Source organism: Amia ocellicauda, chromosome 14 (genome assembly GCF_036373705.1).
Source record: "Amia ocellicauda isolate fAmiCal2 chromosome 14, fAmiCal2.hap1, whole genome shotgun sequence".
NCBI classification, from domain to species: Eukaryota; Metazoa; Chordata; class Actinopteri; order Amiiformes; family Amiidae; genus Amia; species Amia ocellicauda.
Window position 1 is genome coordinate 11,913,431 of NC_089863.1, and position 26,624 is coordinate 11,940,054.

Below are 26,624 nucleotides of genomic sequence, written 5' to 3' on the forward strand. Positions count from 1 at the left end.
TGTCCATTATGGGGAGGATGGGTGATTGTCCCCTACATCTTTGGAGCTGGGCATACAATGGTGGGGGGGACAATTTAAGGTTCTCTCAACATTGGTGGCGGGTGTGTGGGTCCCGTCCCCCCTAAACCTATGCCTATGATGCCCAATATAGCTCTAAAGGCATCTTTACCAGACAAATGTTGTACTTACATATACCATTAATTATTTTAATCAAATCAAATTAAGTAGATGTTAACAAAAGCATAATTACACTGTTCTTATGAGTAACTAAGATGTAGATAGTAGAGTACCAACTATGATAATACACTGTAATTATAAAGTGTTGCCAAAATGGGTACATTTTTAAACTTTTCTTATCTTCTGTGTCATCTTGTTTTATTCATATTTCTAGATAGAAAGCTGAAAGGTACTTTCTGTAATTTCTCAAATCCTGCTGTAATATATATTCATTTTGTAAATAAACCTTTAAGAAAACATTTTTAAATAATTGTATTATTATTATATTTATTAATAATAACTAATCCAAATTAACAATTATTGGTTCCTATGAATTCCTACCCTTCATATTTGTCATTAGCCCTTGCTAATCCACATCGTTCAAGGCTATAACCCTTATGACCCCTGCCCAAGGACATCTTCTGAAACACATGCTGTTGTGCCATCCATTTCATTTCACACTGCACACTTCTCTCCCAGACAGCACACTGATTCTAGCCCACTAATGGCCTGATTCCAGCATCAAGTCGTCCCGATGCCAGTTGCCGGAATCGGCCCAATGTCAAATTGTATTACAGCCTAGAATCAGTACGACAGGATTTGCCAGAATCGGTGTGGTGTCAAGTTGTATTATGTCCTGGAATCGGCCAGGACCCGGCCACCGGCATTTATTACCTAGGAAACCCACCACCACCATTCAGTGCAACTCAAATTGTGTTAACCACTACAATTAATTTCATACCAGCATTAAAATAGTAAGGATTGTGGTGGAAGAAAGTTTTAGAGTCGGGAGTTCTAACCAGAATTTATTTTGTGCACAGAAGGAACAGAGCAACACAGAACTCAAAGGATTTTAGGCCAGCATGACACTGTTCCCCAAGAGTTTTGAGGTAGTACACAGCTTTTATATCCCCTCTGGGACATACCCTCTAGAGGTTTTACATTTTACAAACAGTGTCTGAATGGTTATTTCCAATAACCAGCAGTGATTTCATTAGCATTCTAAACTAAGCCTTCATTAATATTATAATCAGTACTCATGAATAATAATCATTAACCTCTGAATTGCTGCATTGGAAGGTATATTTGCAGATTATATGTTGCAAGAAAGGAATGTGAGCTGCTGATAACCAAGTTAGGAGTAACAGCACACCAAGGACAAAGGCAGGATAGGATTTATATATTTTCCCCCGCATCCTTTTTTAAAATTCCAGAATAATATATGTATTAGAAACTGATTTTATGGACTCTTAATTCCACTGCTCAATGTGTTATGTGCAAATTTAGAAAGGGCATTGGGCGGATTTCCTAAGTGTAAGTTTAACATACCACTGTAAATGTTTTGTGGATTAGGATTGGGCCAGGATCCTCCGAACCCTTTACACTTTCTCTTCAAACGTACCTGATAAGACTGTTTTCAAACCAGACCTTGTCAAAGGCCAGTTATCTATCTCTGTGGTTACTGATTAAACTCAAATTGGTAGCTACAAGAACTGGACTTTGCTTTCATGAAAGCGAAAGTGTTTCTGCCTGTCGTCCATTTTGCAGGAAGAAGAATACTTTAATTTTGAATTTTAATTCAGAAATAATTGTCCTGCTGTCTGATATATTCAGATCTGAAGTTCACTTGCTTGCTGAATGGGTTTGATTCAGCTGCAGTAACTAATCTGAGATCCACGCAGGCCAGAACTCACTCTGAATAGCGGCTAACCTTGGATTCACCATCGCTGGCAGAGTGAAAGTCCATTTTGAAGTAACAGGCAGACTTCATTGAGGTAAGCAAATTTACTCTTAATAATGTAGTTTGTAATTTCTCCTGATTCTCTTAGATCGGGAGCCAACTCAGTGTTTGTGTTGTTGGTTGTTGGAGCAGTGCTGACAGCGCTGTGCAGTTCTATAGATACGCCTCTCTAGTGAAGAGGTTAAGCCCAAAGAAAGGGTGAGTATTGCTGCTGTTGTGTGTAGGGACCTGTGTCCACTGTATGCCCAGTGTCAATGAGGGCATCAGATTCAGCTCAGACCTCAGTGGACTTGCCTCTGTGTTGTTTCTCTGTGTCCACTAGACTCTTTAGACACATGACCACATCTCTGTGATTATGCACATGCCTTCTACAGTATAACCTTATAGCTGCTCTGAGCTGGTTTAATATCTCACAATCCTGAGGGAATATGATATTATTGTCTCTTACACAAATACACAATGTGAAATTAGAGCTTTTCTGTCATTTGTGCTGATGTAGGTTTTCAGTTGCAGATCTCATATTTCAGTTACAGCTGATCATTGTATTAATGGCAAAAGTGGTTTAATTCCTTCATTATGGATTTTGGCTATGTATTAACACAACTGCCTGCTAAAATGATCCGGAATGTATTATTTGCTGTATTAGGAGCATGTACATACTGTATCACATGCTAATATAATGTGTTTCAATGTAATAACTCTATTGTTTAGCACCTTACTCTTGTTGTGTAAATGATGATGATGATGATAATAAGCAGAATGAGCCATTAAACAGAAGGGGGTTCGAATCTGCAGACTGGTGCCTTATTTGCATTAATGGTCTGAGAAGTCAGTTCTTACGCCATAGGAGATCTCAAGGTACTTTTATTTGTCACTCTTGCACATATGCTGCCAATTGGACTGATATCAGTCTCACACAGTTGGTTTAAGCTGTGTGACAAACAGAGCCTGACTGTGTTCTCTGACAGGTTCATGATGGGGATCTTCATCAAGGGTCTGGCTTTGCTCATCGGCCACCTATGCTCCCCCTCAGGAGGGCAGGAAGAGAAAAAGAGTGAGTATCTCAGTTCACTCCCAATATAAGGAACTACAGAACATATTTTCATGATTACTTGACACAGAGTCTTGATACTGAGCGTATGGTGCAGTAGTAGTATTCAGGAGTAATATAGTTGGTGAAAGCAAACCGTCATTATAGGGACACAACCAAAGTATGAACAGCTACAACATTCACACACAAATCTTAAGGAAAGGTCAAAGGTTGGCACAGTAGAGGAGCAATGTAGAAACAGCCACACACTGTAATATGGAAAGGTCAAAAGTGAGGGAAAAAGGCGATGGAATAACATTTAAAAAATATGTCAACACTCACTTCAAAATCATAGGCAAAATCATAGGCAATCTGTTCAAGAAACCTATGGATACTATGGATACTAATCCATATTTAAATAAGAAAGACATGTTTATGAGGCTGTATTACATTTCCATACGCAAAGACAGCTGCTGTAATGAACACACAATAGAACAGGCTTTAAGAGGCAGAAGAACTTCAAATCTTTTCCAGCATATCCTAAATTCCTCCCCTATTATAACCCCCCAACCTACTATACCCCACCCCTTTCCAACTATAAATTCTAATTCCAACATTTAAAACCAGATGTATTCAGCAATGTAACAGAAATCTTGATGCTTTAACTAAATATGCAGAAGTAATCAACTCAGGTGTTGGAAAGAAGTACAAAGTACATCACTTTATCTTTATTGCCCTTTTCTTGCAGGTGTATATGACTGCACAGAGACATGAAACAAACATACATTAACATCCCTGTTATTTCCAGCTCTACCTCCCCATATTACACCCTCTGTTCTGTGTGACTGACTTTTGCCTTTTTAGGGGGTTAAGACAGTGACTTCATGAAATGAATTCACAAAATGAATACAATGTTATCATTACTATCATTTATTTCTTAGCAGACACACTTATCTAGGACAACTTGCAGTTTACAACATTTCAAAACATTACAAAATGCTAAAATACAATCAATACTAATTTCAATAAGCACACATCCTAGTACAATGAGCTAACATGTGCAGACAGAATACAGTTCTGTCAATAAAGTCCTAGTGTGCTAAAGGGAGGGGTAGGTGTATGAGAAGTTGCAGTAAAAACAAAAGAAGGCTAACAAGGCAGGAGCATAAGTATGTATAGTTTAATAAGAAAGTGCTTAAGAGCAACAGTGCTGAGCAGCCCAGGGGATTAGGCTGCTGTATTTCTATAGATTACACCCCCACTGACCAGAGAGATGCCCAAGTGTCAGTACAGTTATATACAGTTATTTACAGTTATATACAAATTGAAAGCACTGGGAAGATATCTCAGTTCAAGATGCCTTCTCACTATTTTCAATTTTTTTTGGTAGATTGCAAATGAAACACAGGGACGCGTCAATGAATAAATCTGAAGTATTTTCTTTTTCAGTTTGGTGAAATATAATATACAGTATTACCGCTCTCACACTGGTGCACTATCTCAGTGTGAACCACAATTGGTCACTCACCTATTGGACCACTAACTCAGCACTCTTCTTTCATTACTTGCAGACGAGTTTAAGGTCAACGTCCCATTGGCCCCCATTGTGGCTCACGAGGGCAGCAACGTTGTCCTCCTCTGTCACATCTCACCTGAGCAGAGCGCCGTGGCCATGGAGGTGCGCTGGTTCAAAGTCAGCTTCACTGACTTCCTCTACCACTACAAGGAAAGGATGGGGACAGAAGGAAATCAGTACAAGGGCAGGGTAGCATTGTTCCTCCCAGAGCTGGAGAAAGGCAACACTTCTCTCCTGCTGAAGAACGTCAAGATCTCAGACCAGGGGGAGTACACCTGTAACGTCAACTCAGGGAGCTGGTACGAGGAGCCCCAGCTGAACCTAGTGGTCAGAAGTGAGTATCGGCCTTGCTTTGGTGTCTCTGTGTTGAATAGAATCCCTGCAGACCTTGAGTCTTCTTTCGAGAATCTGAGGGGGGGTAATTTGGACAGAAGTGATGGTGTGTGGGTGGGATTATATGTAATGTTGCTGAATGTGTCTTTTTGGGAGTAGATTTTCCTACCAATGCGCAACTAGTAAGAGAGTGTATCTGGACGTTTTATAGTCCTATAGTTAACTCATCATAGACTGGCCAAGATATTGCTTGTTCAGAACAAAATGTTGCAAAGAGACAACCTGTTCCAGTCCTCACAAAGTATCAACCACAAAGAGGTTTACAGTCAAGTAGAACATCTGACATTGTACCAATGAACCAAATAACTCTTGTACATCCACAGGCCAGGGCACCAAACCCATGATAGAAGTTTTAAAGCAAGAGAAAGACTCTGTTCAGCTGAGCTGCAGTTCTGAGGGCTGGTACCCTGAGCCACAGATGTTCTGGACAGACAAGAGAGGAGCCAACGTGTCTGCCAACAGAGAGCTGCCCAAACAGCAGAACAGAGACAGCACCTACAGCATTGCGAGCCACATCTTGGTGAGCCGGGCCCGCAGTGAGGGGCTGCACTGTGTGGTTAAACAGCAGGAGCAGGAGCAGCAGTTTGAATGTGGGATCAAGATCAACGGTAGGTCAAGTAGCTCAAAGAGGCTGAGTGAGAAAGTGGACCAGTCTTTTGGCTTGCTCCTCCTCAATGTTCATATTTAAAAGCTGCACAGCATACTGTGACATAACACTTACTGATACATTAATTGTCTCAAGTTAACAGATTTGTCTGCTCACAGTGTTAATCCAGTGCTATAACCTTTCACTATGTGGAAACAAATGATAAAAGACTAGTAGTGTTAAAAAGTGTCATTTTACAACTAAAGATAAGCATTGACGTTTAGTGTTCATGTGCCGTTCTTGTTCACTGCTTGATGTAAATTGATGTTAATTTGATGTACATTTCAGAGACACATACAAGGAAATACATTTCAATTGACTCTCATTGTGTATCTAATAACTTCTGTATTAAGAACTATTTAGAACAACTTCTGCACAAAAATAGTTTCTTTCTACTGGTTGTGCCCCAGAATAAATACTTGTTTTGCTTGCAGATCAGTTCTTTGAAAGCACCCATCCAGTGAGAATGTATGTGTCTGTGGTTGTAATATCTATTGTTCTGGGCATGGTGTGCATCCTGGCAGCTGGGATTTATGTTAGGGACCAAAAAAGAGGTAGGTTTCAGTTTGTTTATGCCACTTTGTACACTATACAGTTATGCCAAATATCCTGCCACTTCACAAACACAACTGAAATTAAAGTGATATATATATATATATACTGACTGACTGGAACAGTCATTGTTTAATTTCTGATCAGATCAGTCCCCAAGGTAGTGTACTGTAGTCATCTTGTTGTGCTGTATGTGCACAAATGTATTATATATCTTTACTTTCATTGTTAATACCATATAAAATTGAAAATAAATATTATCATAATAATATTTTACTCAACATTACTAATACATTGTCAAAAGTTTTATTTTTTTATTTTTAATTTTTTTAGACCAACGTCAGAAACTTAAGGAGTATAGTAAGTCTTGCTAATTTATTTGTGTATATATTTATTTTCCCAATATAGTATTTAAATTGCTCTATCTATCTATATCTATAATTTATATTTATGTATTCCATCTTATCATTCAGACAAGCCAAAAGAATGAAGACAGTAAGTCCATGTCTGTTTCTGTCCCACCAAATGACCAGTCCCTTAATAAGGGGTGTGGGGAGCAGTTTGCTCTACTAAGTTCAGATTGAATTACATTGCGGTAATAGGCTAATTTTATACACTTAGTCCTGCAATACAGGCCTCTGTCTTCCTTTGACAGCCAGCATGAATGAGGGATACAATGAATAGTACATGGACATATTTAATATGCTTTATTATCATTACACTTGTTTATAATAACCAGTATTGTACTGTATTGTATCAGAAATGTTTAACTGGTCGGAGTACCTATAAATGGACAGTCACCATGAGTTGTACATAATAGATTTCCCCACAGGTAAAACCGCTGCTTTCAGTGCCAATATATTTGCATTAATACAATCTTTCTAATTTAATGTATTTACTTATTACAGAACATCTAATGAAACGGCTACAAAGCCTCGAAAAGGGTAACCTCTCTTACATACTAACTAATGTTACTAACCTCACTATTACATGTATAAATACATATATATACAAGATGTGGAACAAAAATTATAACAAAAACTATTTTCTAATTCTTGTAGTTAATGAAGATCAGAAACGTCTATTAGGTATGTATGTGATATGCTTCAGGAAGTGTGCTCTATTGTGTCCAGCAAAAACTGAGGCTTTCAATGATTCCACCTGAAACAATAATCATGGCAATTATGAATTATGTAAAAATATGACTATGGAATGAAGCATTTCAAAATGTAATTGGTTAACATTGATACAAGGTAATTATTTGGTAAAATAGATCTCAAACATTGTTTTTTGTTTTACATACACAGATGCTGTAAGATACACCCCAAGTTCAGGTAGTTATCAACTTAAAGTGTGTATCGTGGGTTGGTGGGTCGGTTCGGGGACCCTGTCTGTCGGTCTGTCTGTGCTTATGTGTGTATATGTGAATGCATGTGTCTGTGTGTTGTTGTTTTGGGTTTGGGAGGGATATTGTTAGGTGGAGAGTCATGTGGCTTCCCCCGTCTCCTGGATGGTATCGCCGGGGAGCGGCGATTGGCGGGTGGAAGTCATGTGGCCCGGGGGGTATATTAGGTGGTGGTGACCCACCGCTCGGACAGTTCAAAGAGAGGCGTAGACAAAAGCAGACCAGAGTGACCTTCTGAGGAGAGATAGCTTGGAGGGAAAGTTGAGGTACCTCCCTGTATCTTCAATAAAGTCTTGGTTTTGTTTGAAATCTTTTGTTTTACATTTCTTTATTTCGTTATCGTCCTCCAGACCCAAGGTCGTTACAATTGGTGTGTAGCGTAAGGTACACTTATGAATTTAAATTAAAGAAGTGAATTTATAGTATCACCTCATCACGAATCCTGGAATCTTGTAGAACTCAATTTCTGTAATAATTGGACACAGACACCAATTCCAAAGATATAAATTGTCAAATGTATTCAAAACAAAGACTAAATGTAGCACTACACTAATTATACTAAAGGGAAAAACTAATTAAAATTCAACTCTAGATCAACAAATTAAAGACAAATCACTTCCGTGACCAAATCAAAGACCATGGGATCGCATATGATATCACACAAATCGTTAAACAAAAAAGGTTATAAACACATTGACTACAATACCGGTTAGTAAGACGAAGGTGAGTCTCTCGTTAGTATTGTTAGTCAGACATTAAATAACTACGCAGGTTAGTATTTATGTCAGGTAACTTCTCGTTATATATATCAGTCTCATTTACGTTTAGGTGCCGAGAAAGATCCTATCATTACTTGTTACCACAATTTCCCTTAACTGATTATTATTCAATGATTAAGGATAGGCAGGGCCACCAATAATCTAATGTCTATTAACTTGTGTCAATTTCAGACTAAACAGTTAAATAGGAATGAGAAGATATTTCTCGGCGTTGACAGATTTTATTTCTAAAATTATCAACAAAACAGTTTAATGCAACACACATTTATATTTAAGAAAACGAAATGATATTACACATTCTAGAGTTATGAATCACAGATTAACATTTCTAATTGATTTCTCAAATGTCATGAATCACAAACTCCAAACTGTTAAACTTATCTGAACTTCGTCGCAGAGAGGCCTCTCTGTCTTCGGGCTCAGATAACAGCGCACGGCACGAGGTCCGTGTGGTTTGTAACAAAGGCAGTCCGGTTCGGCTTTGTCCAAGAACTTCCACTCAGTCGATGCACCTGGAAGTTGGGGGTTTCGCGAAACAGAGTCTTTTCCAAACAGATTTTCCACTAGTTTGAAGACTCCAAGGTTGTACACAAAATCTTGTTGGCAAGCAGGGTCTCTCTTACGTACTTATTAGTTCTTTAAAAGAATTCTTCGTACGGCTAAATCTCCTTCTCCCAGTTTAACTCTTCTATTGCCGGCAAAGACTTTGTTGATTTCTGGTTCCAGTTCGGGCAACAGAGCTACAGGTTGAGCTGTGGCAGCGAGTTTCTGGTTCAGGTGAGAGAGCGTGAGGGAGATGCCGTGCGCTACCCTTTATACGCCTGTCAGATCAATAGGTGATTGGTTCTTGAGTTTGTGAGATTGGATTTCGGTTTCAGCCCCCAGTGTCCTATTGGAGGGGGGGTTGATTTATGACTGATGTCAATCCATGCCATCTTTTGGAAATGCCGGTTGGCCCGGGTTCGTAGCTCTATGTCGGGATTTCGGCTCTCGTCCATTTCAAAGAGTTTTTATTACCTACAGGCCCCCTTCCCCAGACATCTGACAGGAGGATTCCAAACTATTTGGCCTGTTCTCAGTGCCATCCTCCCACGACTGTCACTTTGATGTAAACCATTCCCACGCTTTAAGGAAATCTGATAACTTTGGGGGGGAGAGGTCTTCTTTAGATCAGTGCTTCAGCTCAGAGCTAAAATGCTCTTATCAAAATACACCCAACATAACTACAGGTGTCAGAAGTGTGCGAAACGAGCCTGAGTCAGGCCGTTCTCAGTGAAGAGATGGAAGAGCAGCGTGAGGGCGCGCTGTAATGACAGGGGGGATTAGTGTAGCGATCTCGAGCCCCGCTAAGAGGCCTGGGCCTTTTAGGGATGCGGTAAGATCGCTGCATTGCGGCGCGAGAACCCCCGGGTCGCTACAATATTGACCAGTTTGAAATTTTATCAAAATCTCTAAAATTGTTTTATATTTACATTTCGTCTTGGAGTTAACTGCCATTGTCATTCAAAAGTCCACTACAAAACTAATTCTGAAAACAAGGAAGACAGGACATTCATTAAGAGAAATAACATAAAATAATATATTAAATTACATATTTCTGGAAGACAAAAATGTGCAAAAAAGAATATGCAGTCTTGTATATTACGCATGCAAAATGAAACAAAAGAGTCATGACATATTTGTATCTCATTTGATATTTGTTATTAACTTGAAAGCTTATAACCTTCAGAAGTGCATTTTGACAATCTTATTTTTTTTACTCTCCTAGTTTGGAACTGGATTTGTGATTCTGCAGGTAACATACGACATCTGTGTTTAACATTGTTTGTGTTTTCTAACTTCTATTTAAGTTTGTATTGTGGTCTAAACCTTCTTACAAAATTAACAATTTGGAAAAGTTGGTACCTTCCTCCTATAATCAGGGGAACGATGTCTGCATAACTTTGCACATATAAATACCCCCAATCCAATATTACTAGAATTACAAGAATTCCTGGTCACTACTACTAGCACTACTTATATTTGATTTCCTTTATCATGCCTATAACAATTAATTAAACGTAACTGTAAAGTCAAGTATTAACACATCATATCTTTGTCTGCAGTTGATGTGACTCTGGATCCTGAAACCGCACAGGACAGCCTCAGGGTGTCTGAAGATGGAAAGACTGTGACACTGGGAGAGAGTCAGAGTGTCTGAGACAATGGGAAAAGATTTGAGCAACTGCCTGCTGTCCTGGGCACGAAGGGCTTCACCTCAGGGAGACACTACTGGGAGGTGACAGTGGGGGAGAAGACTCAGTGGTATGGTCACTAAAGCGTCTGCTGGGAGGGGTGGGAATGTAGTCATGTTCCCTGAGAGAGGATACTGGGCTCTGAGACTGAAGGAATCAGAAGGTTGATGCTGCCACCAAGACTTCCCTGCTCCCGAGTCTGAAGCTCAGGAAGGTGGGGGTGTTTGTGGACTGTGAGGGGGGGCAGGTTTCCTTCTACAACGTGGGGAAGAGGTCTTACATCTACACTTTCACTGACACCTTCACTGAGAAACTCTTAAGTGGAAAGTCCCAGTTTACTAAACTAGGAAAATCAATATTAAGTAAAAATGAAACAGATAAAGCCTCTCATAGTTGCAAGGATGGCACAGAGCAAAACACAAATGAAGCGCAAACAGCAGCTGCTCCACAGGAGACAAACCCATTCTTGATCTCAGGAGAACCAGTGGATGATAAGTCAGCGGGTACGAGCACAGCAGGAGAAACAGCACAGACCATTGACACAGAGCACATACACAGTACAGCTGATTCTGATTCCATAAGGAAATGTGAAACCGAAAAAGAAGTCAAGGCCAGCAATCCATTTGAGAGTTCAGAAGACCTAACTGATGGTAATGAATCAGCAGATGCAAACGCAGCAGCAGAAACACCACAGAAGACTGACCCAGAACACAAAACCAGCGAGACAGTACAGCCCTGTTAGTGTCTGATAGCCCGTCTGACAGAAAACAGTCAAGCAAAAAAGGAAAATTTGCTGTAAAAATTAAGAATCCACTTTTTGATCAGTATTGCACTCAAGGTCATTCAAGAGACATCAGACGCATAAAGTGTAAGTGTAACCCAAAGACAGTTTTCTAAAAACAAAAGCATACATGTTTTTCTAATGTTTCATAAGCAGGAAATAAACTGCCAATATTTGTATCTCTGTGATGCTCTGGGCAAGACACAGGAGTAAACTCAGAGTGGTTTGGAATGTTTAATGACTGTATATTGACATTTTCACAGGTGTGTAAATAATGGAAAACTAAGAATAGATTGTCTCTCTTTTGCGTCTTGATTACATTTCCTCCTCTTTGACACTTGACTGTACTCTTATTTATATCTACAATACTAGATGTGCCTTTCTTCTGCATTAAATATTAATTTCAACATTCTGATTATTTAAAGAGGAACTCCATTGGAATTCCATAGTTTCTCAGGTTATTCTATACATTGAAACATATTCTGTGGATTGAGCTTATCATGTCTAGCTCATTCTGTGTACCAGAATTAGAGATGGAGAAATATACCGTGATGTCACCGGTGTGCTAACTCTGGAGCTGCTTTGCTGGAAGTCAATGGGGAAAGTCAGAAAAGTCATGAAAATCATTACAAAATTAAATGTTATGCACGTTTGACAGCCCCATCACCCTATTTTCCTGAAAGAACCATCTGTTTATAGTAATAAAAAGTTTATTTCACCACCCAGAACTGTCGTTATTATTTCACATGATTATTTTATTAGAGGGAAAGCACATGTAGGCTACATCGGAGTGCGAACTGCGCACATGTGTTCTCCAAAGGGGAATCCGGGCTCTTAGTTTTGATCTGTCTGCTGGCAGCAGTGAGAAGACTGAAGAAGAGAAACTACGTTTTTTGACTGAACACCAGCTTGCTCTTGAAACAATAAATTAAAATAATGTAGTCAATGCCCGGCAGGGTCGTAGGTTTTGTTTCAGAAATGTCCATTATGGGGAGGATGGGTGATTGTCCCCTACATCTTTGGAGCTGGGCATACAATGGTGGGGGGGACAATTTAAGGTTCTCTCAACATTGGTGGCGGGTGTGTGGGTCCCGTCCCCCCTAAACCTATGCCTATGATGCCCAATATAGCTCTAAAGGCATCTTTACCAGACAAATGTTGTACTTACATATACCATTAATTATTTTAATCAAATCAAATTAAGTAGATGTTAACAAAAGCATAATTACACTGTTTTTATGAGTAACTAAGATGTAGATAGTAGAGTACCAACTATGATAATACACTGTAATTATAAAGTGTTGCCAAAATGGGTACATTTTTAAACTTTTCTTATCTTCTGTGTCATCTTGTTTTATTCATATTTCTAGATAGAAAGCTGAAAGGTACTTTCTGTAATTTCTCAAATCCTGCTGTAATATATATTCATTTTGTAAATAAACCTTTAAGAAAACATTTTTAAATAATTGTATTATTATTATATTTATTAATAATAACTAATCCAAATTAACAATTATTGGTTCCTATGAATTCCTACCCTTCATATTTGTCATTAGCCCTTGCTAATCCACATCGTTCAAGGCTATAACCCTTATGACCCCTGCCCAAGGACATCTTCTGAAACACATGCTGTTGTGCCATCCATTTCATTTCACACTGCACACTTCTCTCCCAGACAGCACACTGATTCTAGCCCACTAATGGCCTGATTCCAGCATCAAGTCGTCCCGATGCCAGTTGCCGGAATCGGCCCAATGTCAAATTGTATTACAGCCTAGAATCAGTACGACAGGATTTGCCAGAATCGGTGTGGTGTCAAGTTGTATTATGTCCTGGAATCGGCCAGGACCCGGCCACCGGCATTTATTACCTAGGAAACCCACCACCACCATTCAGTGCAACTCAAATTGTGTTAACCACTACAATTAATTTCATACCAGCATTAAAATAGTAAGGATTGTGGTGGAAGAAAGTTTTAGAGTCGGGAGTTCTAACCAGAATTTATTTTGTGCACAGAAGGAACAGAGCAACACAGAACTCAAAGGATTTTAGGCCAGCATGACACTGTTCCCCAAGAGTTTTGAGGTAGTACACAGCTTTTATATCCCCTCTGGGACATACCCTCTAGAGGTTTTACATTTTACAAACAGTGTCTGAATGGTTATTTCCAATAACCAGCAGTGATTTCATTAGCATTCTAAACTAAGCCTTCATTAATATTATAATCAGTACTCATGAATAATAATCATTAACCTCTGAATTGCTGCATTGGAAGGTATATTTGCAGATTATATGTTGCAAGAAAGGAATGTGAGCTGCTGATAACCAAGTTAGGAGTAACAGCACACCAAGGACAAAGGCAGGATAGGATTTATATATTTTCCCCCGCATCCTTTTTTAAAATTCCAGAATAATATATGTATTAGAAACTGATTTTATGGACTCTTAATTCCACTGCTCAATGTGTTATGTGCAAATTTAGAAAGGGCATTGGGCGGATTTCCTAAGTGTAAGTTTAACATACCACTGTAAATGTTTTGTGGATTAGGATTGGGCCAGGATCCTCCGAACCCTTTACACTTTCTCTTCAAACGTACCTGATAAGACTGTTTTCAAACCAGACCTTGTCAAAGGCCAGTTATCTATCTCTGTGGTTACTGATTAAACTCAAATTGGTAGCTACAAGAACTGGACTTTGCTTTCATGAAAGCGAAAGTGTTTCTGCCTGTCGTCCATTTTGCAGGAAGAAGAATACTTTAATTTTGAATTTTAATTCAGAAATAATTGTCCTGCTGTCTGATATATTCAGATCTGAAGTTCACTTGCTTGCTGAATGGGTTTGATTCAGCTGCAGTAACTAATCTGAGATCCACGCAGGCCAGAACTCACTCTGAATAGCGGCTAACCTTGGATTCACCATCGCTGGCAGAGTGAAAGTCCATTTTGAAGTAACAGGCAGACTTCATTGAGGTAAGCAAATTTACTCTTAATAATGTAGTTTGTAATTTCTCCTGATTCTCTTAGATCGGGAGCCAACTCAGTGTTTGTGTTGTTGGTTGTTGGAGCAGTGCTGACAGCGCTGTGCAGTTCTATAGATACGCCTCTCTAGTGAAGAGGTTAAGCCCAAAGAAAGGGTGAGTATTGCTGCTGTTGTGTGTAGGGACCTGTGTCCACTGTATGCCCAGTGTCAATGAGGGCATCAGATTCAGCTCAGACCTCAGTGGACTTGCCTCTGTGTTGTTTCTCTGTGTCCACTAGACTCTTTAGACACATGACCACATCTCTGTGATTATGCACATGCCTTCTACAGTATAACCTTATAGCTGCTCTGAGCTGGTTTAATATCTCACAATCCTGAGGGAATATGATATTATTGTCTCTTACACAAATACACAATGTGAAATTAGAGCTTTTCTGTCATTTGTGCTGATGTAGGTTTTCAGTTGCAGATCTCATATTTCAGTTACAGCTGATCATTGTATTAATGGCAAAAGTGGTTTAATTCCTTCATTATGGATTTTGGCTATGTATTAACACAACTGCCTGCTAAAATGATCCGGAATGTATTATTTGCTGTATTAGGAGCATGTACATACTGTATCACATGCTAATATAATGTGTTTCAATGTAATAACTCTATTGTTTAGCACCTTACTCTTGTTGTGTAAATGATGATGATGATGATAATAAGCAGAATGAGCCATTAAACAGAAGGGGGTTCGAATCTGCAGACTGGTGCCTTATTTGCATTAATGGTCTGAGAAGTCAGTTCTTACGCCATAGGAGATCTCAAGGTACTTTTATTTGTCACTCTTGCACATATGCTGCCAATTGGACTGATATCAGTCTCACACAGTTGGTTTAAGCTGTGTGACAAACAGAGCCTGACTGTGTTCTCTGACAGGTTCATGATGGGGATCTTCATCAGGGGTCTGGCTTTGCTCATCGGCCTCCTATGCTCCCCCTCAGGAGGGCAGGAAGAGAAAAAGAGTGAGTATCTCAGTTCACTCCCAATATAAGGAACTACAGAACATATTTTCATGATTACTTGACACAGAGTCTTGATACTGAGCGTATGGTGCAGTAGTAGTATTCAGGAGTAATATAGTTGGTGAAAGCAAACCGTCATTATAGGGACACAACCAAAGTATGAACAGCTACAACATTCACACACAAATCTTAAGGAAAGGTCAAAGGTTGGCACAGTAGAGGAGCAATGTAGAAACAGCCACACACTGTAATATGGAAAGGTCAAAAGTGAGGGAAAAAGGCGATGGAATAACATTTAAAAAATATGTCAACACTCACTTCAAAATCATAGGCAAAATCATAGGCAATCTGTTCAAGAAACCTATGGATACTATGGATACTAATCCATATTTAAATAAGAAAGACATGTTTATGAGGCTGTATTACATTTCCATACGCAAAGACAGCTGCTGTAATGAACACACAATAGAACAGGCTTTAAGAGGCAGAAGAACTTCAAATCTTTTCCAGCATATCCTAAATTCCTCCCCTATTATAACCCCCCAACCTACTATACCCCACCCCTTTCCAACTATAAATTCTAATTCCAACATTTAAAACCAGATGTATTCAGCAATGTAACAGAAATCTTGATGCTTTAACTAAATATGCAGAAGTAATCAACTCAGGTGTTGGAAAGAAGTACAAAGTACATCACTTTATCTTTATTGCCCTTTTCTTGCAGGTGTATATGACTGCACAGAGACATGAAACAAACATACATTAACATCCCTGTTATTTCCAGCTCTACCTCCCCATATTACACCCTCTGTTCTGTGTGACTGACTTTTGCCTTTTTAGGGGGTTAAGACAGTGACTTCATGAAATGAATTCACAAAATGAATACAATGTTATCATTACTATCATTTATTTCTTAGCAGACACACTTATCTAGGACAACTTGCAGTTTACAACATTTCAAAACATTACAAAATGCTAAAATACAATCAATACTAATTTCAATAAGCACACATCCTAGTACAATGAGCTAACATGTGCAGACAGAATACAGTTCTGTCAATAAAGTCCTAGTGTGCTAAAGGGAGGGGTAGGTGTATGAGAAGTTGCAGTAAAAACAAAAGAAGGCTAACAAGGCAGGAGCATAAGTATGTATAGTTTAATAAGAAAGTGCTTAAGAGCAACAGTGCTGAGCAGCCCAGGGGATTAGGCTGCTGTATTTCTATAGATTACACCCCCACTGACCAGAGAGATGCCCAAGTGTCAGTACAGTTATATACAGTTATTTACAGTTATATACAAATTGAAAGCACTGGGAAGATATCTCAGTTCAAGATGCCTTCTCACTATTTTCAATTTTTTTTGGTAGATTGCAAATGAAACACAGGGACGCGTCAATGAATAAATCTGAAGTATTTTCTTTTTCAGTTTGGTGAAATATAATATACAGTATTACCGCTCTCACACTGGTGCACTATCTCAGTGTGAACCACAATTGGTCACTCACCTATTGGACCACTAACTCAGCACTCTTCTTTCATTACTTGCAGACGAGTTTAAGGTCAACGTCCCATTGGCCCCCATTGTGGCTCACGAGGGCAGCAACGTTGTCCTCCTCTGTCACATCTCACCTGAGCAGAGCGCCTTGTCCATGGAGGTGCGCTGGTTCAAAGTCAGCTTCACTGACTTCCTCTACCACTACAAGGAAAGGATGGGGACAGAAGGAAATCAGTACAAGGGCAGGGTAGCATTGTTCCTCCCAGAGCTGGAGAAAGGCAACACTTCTCTCCTGCTGAAGAACGTCAAGATCTCAGACCAGGGGGAGTACACCTGTAACGTCAACTCAGGGAGCTGGTACGAGGAGCCCCAGCTGAACCTAGTGGTCAGAAGTGAGTATCGGCCTTGCTTTGGTGTCTCTGTGTTGAATAGAATCCCTGCAGACCTTGAGTCTTCTTTCGAGAATCTGAGGGGGGGTAATTTGGACAGAAGTGATGGTGTGTGGGTGGGATTATATGTAATGTTGCTGAATGTGTCTTTTTGGGAGTAGATTTTCCTACCAATGCGCAACTAGTAAGAGAGTGTATCTGGACGTTTTATAGTCCTATAGTTAACTCATCATAGACTGGCCAAGATATTGCTTGTTCAGAACAAAATGTTGCAAAGAGACAACCTGTTCCAGTCCTCACAAAGTATCAACCACAAAGAGGTTTACAGTCAAGTAGAACATCTGACATTGTACCAATGAACCAAATAACTCTTGTACATCCACAGGCCAGGGCACCAAACCCATGATAGAAGTTTTAAAGCAAGAGAAAGACTCTGTTCAGCTGAGCTGCAGTTCTGAGGGCTGGTACCCTGAGCCACAGATGTTCTGGACAGACAAGAGAGGAGCCAACGTGTCTGCCAACAGAGAGCTGCCCAAACAGCAGAACAGAGACAGCACCTACAGCATTGCGAGCCACATCTTGGTGAGCCGGGCCCGCAGTGAGGGGCTGCACTGTGTGGTTAAACAGCAGGAGCAGGAGCAGCAGTTTGAATGTGGGATCAAGATCAACGGTAGGTCAAGTAGCTCAAAGAGGCTGAGTGAGAAAGTGGACCAGTCTTTTGGCTTGCTCCTCCTCAATGTTCATATTTAAAAGCTGCACAGCATACTGTGACATAACACTTACTGATACATTAATTGTCTCAAGTTAACAGATTTGTCTGCTCACAGTGTTAATCCAGTGCTATAACCTTTCACTATGTGGAAACAAATGATAAAAGACTAGTAGTGTTAAAAAGTGTCATTTTACAACTAAAGATAAGCATTGACGTTTAGTGTTCATGTGCCGTTCTTGTTCACTGCTTGATGTAAATTGATGTTAATTTGATGTACATTTCAGAGACACATACAAGGAAATACATTTCAATTGACTCTCATTGTGTATCTAATAACTTCTGTATTAAGAACTATTTAGAACAACTTCTGCACAAAAATAGTTTCTTTCTACTGGTTGTGCCCCAGAATAAATACTTGTTTTGCTTGCAGATCAGTTCTTTGAAAGCACCCATCCAGTGAGAATGTATGTGTCTGTGGTTGTAATATCTATTGTTCTGGGCATGGTGTGCATCCTGGCAGCTGGGATTTATGTTAGGGACCAAAAAAGAGGTAGGTTTCAGTTTGTTTATGCCACTTTGTACACTATACAGTTATGCCAAATATCCTGCCACTTCACAAACACAACTGAAATTAAAGTGATATATATACACTCACCTAAAGGATTATTAGGAACACCTGTTCAATTTCTCATTAATGCAATTATCTAACCAACCAATCACATGGCAGTTGCTTCAATGCATTTAGGGGTGTGGTCCTGGTCAAGACAATCTCCTGAACTCCAAACTGAATGTCTGAATGGGAAAGAAAGGTGATTTAAACAATTTTGAGTGTGGCATGGTTGTTGGTGCCAGACGGGCCGGTCTGAGTATTTCACAATCTGCTCAGTTACTGGGATTTTCACGCACAACCATTTCTAGGGTTTACAAAGAATGGTGTGAAAAGGGAAAAACATCCAGTATGCGGCAGTCCTGTGGGCGAAAATGCCTTGTTGATGCTAGAGGTCAGAGGAGAATGGGCCGACTGATTCAAGCTGATAGAAGAGCAACTTTGACTGAAATAACCACTCGTTACAACCGAGGTATGCAGCAAAGCATTTGTGAAGCCACAACACGTACAATCTTGAGGCGGATGGGTTACAACAGCAGAAGACCCCACCGGGTACCACTCATCTCCACTACAAATAGGAAAAAGAGGCTACAATTTGCACAAGCTCAGCAAAATTGGACAGTTGAAGACTGGAAAAATGTTGCCTGGTCTGAAGAGTCTCGATTTCTGTTGAGACATTCAGATGGTAGAGTCAGAATTTGGCGTAAACAGAATGAGAACATGGATCCATCATGCCTTGTTACCACTGTGCAGGCTGGTGGTGGTGGTGTAATGGTGTGGGGGATGTTTTCTTGGCACATTTTAGGCCCCTTAGTGCCAATTGGGCATCGTTTAAATGCCACGGCCTACCTGAGCATTGTTTCTGACCATGTCCATCCCATTATGACCACCATGTACCCATCCTCTGATGGCTACTTCCAGCAGGATAATGCACCATGTCACAAAGGTCGAATCATTTCAAATTGGTTTCTTGAACATGACAATGAGTTCACTGTACTAAACTGGCCCCCACAGTCACCAGATCTCAACCCAATAGAGCATCTTTGGGATGTGGTGGAACGGGAGCTTTGTGCCCTGGATGTGCATCCCACAAATCTCCATCAACTGCAAGATGCTATCCTATCAATATGGGCCAACATTTCTAAAGAATGCTTTCAGCACCTTGTTGAATCAATGCCACGTAGAATTAAGGCAGTTCTGAAGGCGAAAGGGGGTCAAACACAGTATTAGTATGGTGTTCCTAATAATCCTTTAGGTGAGTGTATATATATATATATATATATATATATATATATATATATATATATATATATATATATATATACTTTTTCCACTGTTACCATCTTCACTGACTGTAACACCTCATAGTCTTGAATTTCAGTACTGACTGACTATTACAGTCATTGTTTATTTCTGATCAGATCAGTCCCCAAGGTGGTGTACTGTAGCGACAGGCATTAGCAGTTAAATATTCCATCTTGCTATATGTGCACAAATGTATTATATATTTTTACTTTCATTGTTAATATCATATAAAATTGTAAATCAATATTTTCATAATATTAATATACCCAACATTACTAACATAATGTCTACAGTTTTATTATTATTATTTTGTTCTTTTAGACCGACGTGAGAAACTTAAGGAATATAGTAAGTCTTGCTAATCTATTTGTGTATATATTTATTTTCCCAATATATTTAAATATTTAAATATAGGGGTAAAGTTTACAGTACATGGGCATATTTAATATGTTTTATTATCATTACAGTTGTTTTTAATAACCAATAATGCACTGTATTGTACCTGTACTGTATTAGTAATGTTAACTGGTTGGTGACATAATGGACATAAAATAATGTCAAAGTGAAAAATATTAACTGCAAATTGTTCTAAATTAATTACAAATACTAAACAGAAAATAATTGCTATTTGAGTGTCAGTATATTTGTATTCATACAATCTTTCTAACTGAATTTATTTACTTATTACAGAAACTCTAAAGCAACATCTAGAAAGCCTTGAAAACGGTAACTTCTCTTACATACTAACGAATGTTACTAACCTTAACATTACATGTATAAATACCTATACATACAAGATGTGGAAATGAACAGAAATCATAACAAAAACTATTTTTTATTTCTTGTAGTTAATGAAGATCAGAAACGCCTATTAGGTATGTATGTGATATGCTTCAGGAAGTGTGCTCTATTGTGTCCAGCAAAAACTGAGGCTTTCAATGATTCCACCTGTTACAATAATCATGGCAATTACAGTGAGGGAAAAAAGTATTTGATCCCCTGCTGATTTTGTACGTTTGCCCACAGACAAAGAAATGATCAGTCTATAATTTTTATGGTAGGTGTATTTTAACAGTGAGAGACAGAATAACAACAAAAAAATCCAGAAAAACGTATTTCAAAAAAGTTATAAATTGATTTGCATGTTAATGAGGGAAATAAGTATTTGACCCCTTCGACTTAGTACTTGGTGGCAAAACCCTTGTTGGCAATCACAGAGGTCAGACGTTTCTTGTAGTTGGCCACCAAGTTTGCACACATCTCAGGAGGGATTTTGTCCCACTCCTCTTTGCAGATCCTCTCCAAGTCATTAAGGTTTCGAGGCTGACGTTTGGCAACTCGAACCTTCAGCTCCCTCCACAGATTTTCTATGGGATTAAGGTCTGGAGACTGGCTAGGCCACTCCAGGACCTTAATGTGCTTCTTCTTGAGCCACTCCTTCGTTGCCTTGGCTGTGTGTTTTGGGTCATTGTCATGCTGGAATACCCATCCACGACCCATTTTCAATGCCCTGGCTGAGGGAAGGAGGTTCTCACCCAAGATTTGACGGTACATGGCCCCGTCCATCGTCCCTTTGATGTGGTGCAGTTGTCCTGTCCCCTTAGCAGAAAAACACCCCCAAAGCATAATGTTTCCACCTCCATGTTTGACAGTGGGGATGGTGTTCTTAGGGTCATTCCTCCTCCTCCAAACACAGCGAGTTGAGTTGATGCCAAAGAGCTCGATTTTGGTCTCATCTGACCACAACACTTTCACCCAGTTCTCCTCTGAATCATTCAGATGTTCATTGGCAAACTTCAGACAGGCCTGTACATGTGCTTTCTTGAGCAGGGGGACCTTGCGGGTGCTGCAGGATTTCAGTCCTTCACAGCGTAGTGTGTTACCAATTATTTTCTTGGTGACTATGGTCTCAGCTGCCTTGAGATCATTAACAAGATCCTCCCGTGTAGTTCTGGGCTGATTCCTCACCGTTCTCATGATCACTGAAACTCCACGAGGTGAGATCTTGCATGGAGCCCCAGACCGAGGGAGACTGACAGTTATCTTGTGTTTCTTCCATTTGCGAATAATCACACCAACTGTTGTCACCTTCTCACCAAGCTGCTTGGCGATGGTCTTGTAGCCCATTCCAGCCTTGTGTAGGTCTACAATCTTGTCCCTGACATCCTTGGACAGCTCTTTGGTCTTGGCCATGGTGGAGAGTTTGGAATCTGATTGATTGATTGCTTCTGTGGACAGGTGTCTTTTATACAGGTAACGAGCTGAGATTAGGAGCACTCCCTTTAAGAGAGTGCTCCTAATCTCAGCTCGTTACCTGTATAAAAGACACCTGGGAGCCAGAAATCTTGCTGATTGACAGGGGATCAAATACTTATTTCCCTCATTAACATGCAAATCAATTTATAACTTTTTTGAAATACGTTTTTCTGGATTCATTTCTTTGTCAGTGGGCAAACATACAAAATCAGCAGGGGATCAAATACTTTTTTCCCCCACTGTATGAATTATGTAAAAATATGAATAAGGAGTGAAGCATTAAAAAAGTATTGGTTAACATTAATAGAAGGTAATTATTACACATCTATTCAGTAAAATAGATCTCAAACATTGTTTTTCTGTTTTACATACACAGATGCTGTAAGATACATCCCAAGTTCAGGTAGCTATCAAATTTATTTTTCTTTATAATTCAGATCTTAGTAAGTAAGCTTCCATGTTAATATATTAACCAGATTTATATTTAATCCAAATCTCTAAATTGTTAACTGCCATTGTCATTCAAAAGTCCAGTACAAAACTGATTCTGAAAACAAGGAAGACAGGACATTCATTAAGAGAAATAACATAAAATAATACATTATGTTACACATTTCTGGAAGACAAAAATGTTATGTAGTCTTGTATATTACATATGCAAAATGAAACAAAAGAGTCATGATGTATTTGTATCTCATTCAATATTTGTTATTAACTTGAAAGCTTATAACCTTCAGAAGTGCATTTTGACAATCTTATTTTTTTTACTCTCCTAGTTTGGAACTGGATTTGTGATTCTGCAGGTAACATACGACATCTGTGTTTAACATTGTTTGTGTTTTCTAAGTTCTATTTAAGTTTGTATTGTGGTCTAAACCTACTTACAAATTTAACAATTTGGAAAAGTTGCTACCTTCCTCCTGTAATCAGTGGAACGATGTCTGCATAACTTTGTACATGTAAATACCCTCAACCCAATATTAGAATTACTAGAATTCCTGGTCACTACTACTAGCACTACTTGATTTCCTTTATCATGCCTATAACAATTAATTAAACGTAACTGTAAAGTCAAGTATTAACACATCATATCTTTGTCTGCAGTTGATGTGACTCTGGATCCTGAAACCGCACAGGGCAGCCTCAGGGTGTCTGAAGATGGAAAGACTGTGACACTGGGAGAGAGTCAGAGTGTCTCAGACAATGGGAAAAGATTTGAGCAACTGCCTGCTGTCCTGGGCACGAAGGGCTTCACCTCAGGGAGACACTACTGGGAGGTGACAGTAGGGGAGAAGACTCAGTGGTATGTAGGAGTCACTAAAGCGTCTGCTAAGAGAGATGGGAATGTAGTCATGTTCCCCGAGAGAGGATACTGGACTCTGCGTGTGAAGGATCAGAAATTTGATGCTGCCACCAAACCAGAGACTCCCCTCCCCCAGAGCCTGAAGCCCCAGAAGGTGGGGGTGTTTGTGGACTATAAGGAGGGGCAGGTCTCCTTCTACAATGTGGAAAAGAGGTCTCATATCTACACTTTCACTGATACCTTCACTGAGATACTCTGTCCTTTTTTTGGCACTTCCAAACCATGTAAAAAGCCACTTTTAATCTCACCTATAGATAAAAATGCAGATTTCAACAAGTCTGAGCCTGAGTTTAACATTGTGACAGAGAAAGCAGCCACCCACAGCTCTGCATATGACAAATCAGCTGATTCAAGCATAGGAAACACAAAACAGCAGGAGAAAATCACAAGACAACAAAGCAGTGAAGCCTGTTGTGAAGACACAGCATGCTCAGGAGATGCAATGTCAGATGTGAAAAGAGAAGCAGAAGATTCAGGCAATACAAAGATAGGTAAAAATAAAACAAGTGGAAAATCCCTATTTTCTAAACTAGGAAAATCAAGAAGTAAAAATGAAACAGATAAAGTCTCTCATAGTTGCAAAGATGGCACTGAGCAGAACACAAATGAAGCACAAACAGCAGCTGCTCCACAGGAGAGAAACCCATTCTTGATCTCAGGAGAACCAGTGGATGATAAGTCAGCGGGTACGAGCACAGCAGGAGAAAAAGCACAGACCATTGACACAGAGCACATATGCAGTACAGCTGATTCTGATTCCATAAGGAAATGGGAAACAGAAAAAGAAGTCAAGGCCAGCAATCCATTTGAGAGTTCAGAAGACCTAACTGATGGTAATGAATCAGCAGATGCAAACGCAGCAGCAGAAACACCACAGAAGACTGACCCAGAACACAAAACCAGCGAGACTCATTCTGACAGCACAGCCCTGTTAGCATCCAATAGCCCGTCTGACAGAAAACTATTAAGCAAAAAAGGAAAATTTGGTGTAAAAATTAAGAATCCACTTAAAAAATCTAAGTGATCAGTATTGCACTCAAGGTCATTCAAGAGACACCAGGTGCATAAAGTGTAACTGTATCCTAGATTTATAAAATCAAAAGCATACATGTTTTTCTAATGTTTGATAAGAAGGAAATAAACTGCCTATACACCAATCAGCCATAACATTATGACCACTGACAGGTGAAGTGAATAACACTGATAATCACATTATCATGGTACCTGTCAGTGGGTGGGATATATTAGGCAGCAAGTGAACATTTTGTCCTCAAAGTTGATGTGTTAGAAGCAGGAAAAATGGGCAGCGTGAGGATCTGAGCGACTTTGACAAGGGCCAAATTGTGATGGCTAGACGACTGGGTCAGAGCATCTCCAAAACTGCAGCTCTTGTGGGGTGTTCCCGGTCTGCAGTGCTCAGTACCTATCAAAAGTGGTCAAAGGAAGGAAAAGCGGTGAACCGGTGACAGGGTCATGGGCGGCCAAGACTCATTGATGCACGTGGGGAACAAAGGCTGGCCCGTGTGGTCCGATCCAACAGACAAGCTACTGGAGCTCAAATTGCTGAAAAAGTGAATGCTGGTTCTGATAGAAAGGTGTCAGAACACACAGTGCATCGCAGTTTGTTGCGTATGGGGCTGCGTAGCCGCAGACCAGTCAGGGTGCCCATGCTGCCCCTGTCCACTGCCGAAAGCGCCTACAATGGGCACGTGAGCATCAGAACTGGACCACGGAGCAATGGAAGAAGGTGGCCTGGTCTGATGAATCATGCGTTCAAGGTGTTGACTTGGCCTCCAAATTCCCCAGATCTCAATCCAATCGAGCATCTGTGGGATGTGCTGGACTGTTACGACCCCAAGTGGCTGATGTAAGGGGATAAGGGGAACGTAACATAAAACACACAAACATAGTAGTGGAATAACACTTGGAATAAATAAACACTTCATATATATATATATATATATATATATATATACACTCACCTAAAGGATTATTAGGAACACCTGTTCAATTTCTCATTAATGCAATTATCTAACCAACCAATCACATGGCAGTTGCTTCAATGCATTTAGGGGTGTGGTCCTGGTCAAGACAATCTCCTGAACTCCAAACTGAATGTCTGAATGGGAAAGAAAGGTGATTTAAGCAATTTTGAGCGTGGCATGGTTGTTGGTGCCAGACGGGCCGGTCTGAGTATTTCACAATCTGCTCAGTTACTGGGATTTTCACGCACAACCATTTCTAGGGTTTACAAAGAATGGTGTGAAAAGGGAAAAACATCCAGTATGCGGCAGTCCTGTGGGCAAAAATGCCTTGTTGATGCTAGAGGTCAGAGGAGAATGGGCCGACTGATTCAAGCTGATAGAAGAGCAACTTTGACTGAAATAACCACTCGTTACAACCGAGGTATGCAGCAAAGCATTTGTGAAGCCACAACACGTACAACCTTGAGGCGGATGGGCTACAACAGCAGAAGACCCCACCGGGTACCACTCATCTCCACTACAAATAGGAAAAAGAGGCTACAATTTGCACAAGCTCACCAAAATTGGACAGTTGAAGACTGGAAAAATGTTGCCTGGTCTGATGAGTCTCGATTTCTGTTGAGACATTCAGATGGTAGAGTCAGAATTTGGCGTAAACAGAATGAGAACATGGATCCATCATGCCTTGTTACCACTGTGCAGGCTGCTGGTGGTGGTGTAATGGTGTGGGGGATGTTTTCTTGGCACACTTTAGGCCCCTTAGTGCCAATTGGGCATCGTTTAAATGCCACGGCCTACCTGAGCATTGTTTCTGACCATGTCCATCCCTTTATGACCACCATGTACCCATCCTCTGATGGCAACTTCCAGCAGGATAATGCACCAAGTCACAAAGGTCGAATCATTTCAAATTGGTTTCTTGAACATGACAATGAGTTCACTGTACTAAACTGGCCCCCACAGTCACCAGATCTCAACCCAATAGAGCATCTTTGGGATGTGGTGGAACGGGAGCTTCGTGCCTTGGATGTGCATCCCACAAATCTCCATCAACTGCAAGATGCTATCCTATCAATATGGGCCAACATTTCTAAAGAATGTTTTCAGCACCTTTTTGAATCAATGCCACGTAGAATTAAGGCAGTTCTGAAGGCGAAAGGGGGTCAAACA

At 40.0% G+C, this 26,624-nt stretch overlaps 1 protein-coding gene and 1 pseudogene across 1 annotated transcript; both read left to right on the forward strand.

Moving 5' to 3' along the window:
• Positions 1 to 1,719: 1,719 nt before the first annotated feature.
• LOC136768715 (butyrophilin subfamily 2 member A2-like) lies at positions 1,720 to 12,081 on the forward strand (annotated as a pseudogene).
• Positions 12,082 to 14,051: 1,970 nt separating this feature from the next.
• Positions 14,052 to 25,461, forward strand: LOC136768714 (butyrophilin subfamily 2 member A2). The gene is made up of 11 exons (XM_066723047.1): positions 14,052 to 14,323; positions 15,258 to 15,343; positions 16,891 to 17,229; positions 17,612 to 17,896; positions 18,369 to 18,488; positions 20,172 to 20,198; positions 20,541 to 20,576; positions 20,699 to 20,725; positions 22,483 to 22,509; positions 22,883 to 22,909; positions 23,211 to 25,461. Exons 2-11 carry the CDS (start codon positions 15,262 to 15,264, stop codon positions 24,491 to 24,493), a joined length of 2,253 nt encoding a protein of 750 aa, XP_066579144.1. The 5' UTR covers positions 14,052 to 14,323; positions 15,258 to 15,261; the 3' UTR covers positions 24,494 to 25,461.
• Positions 25,462 to 26,624: the final 1,163 nt, after the last annotated feature.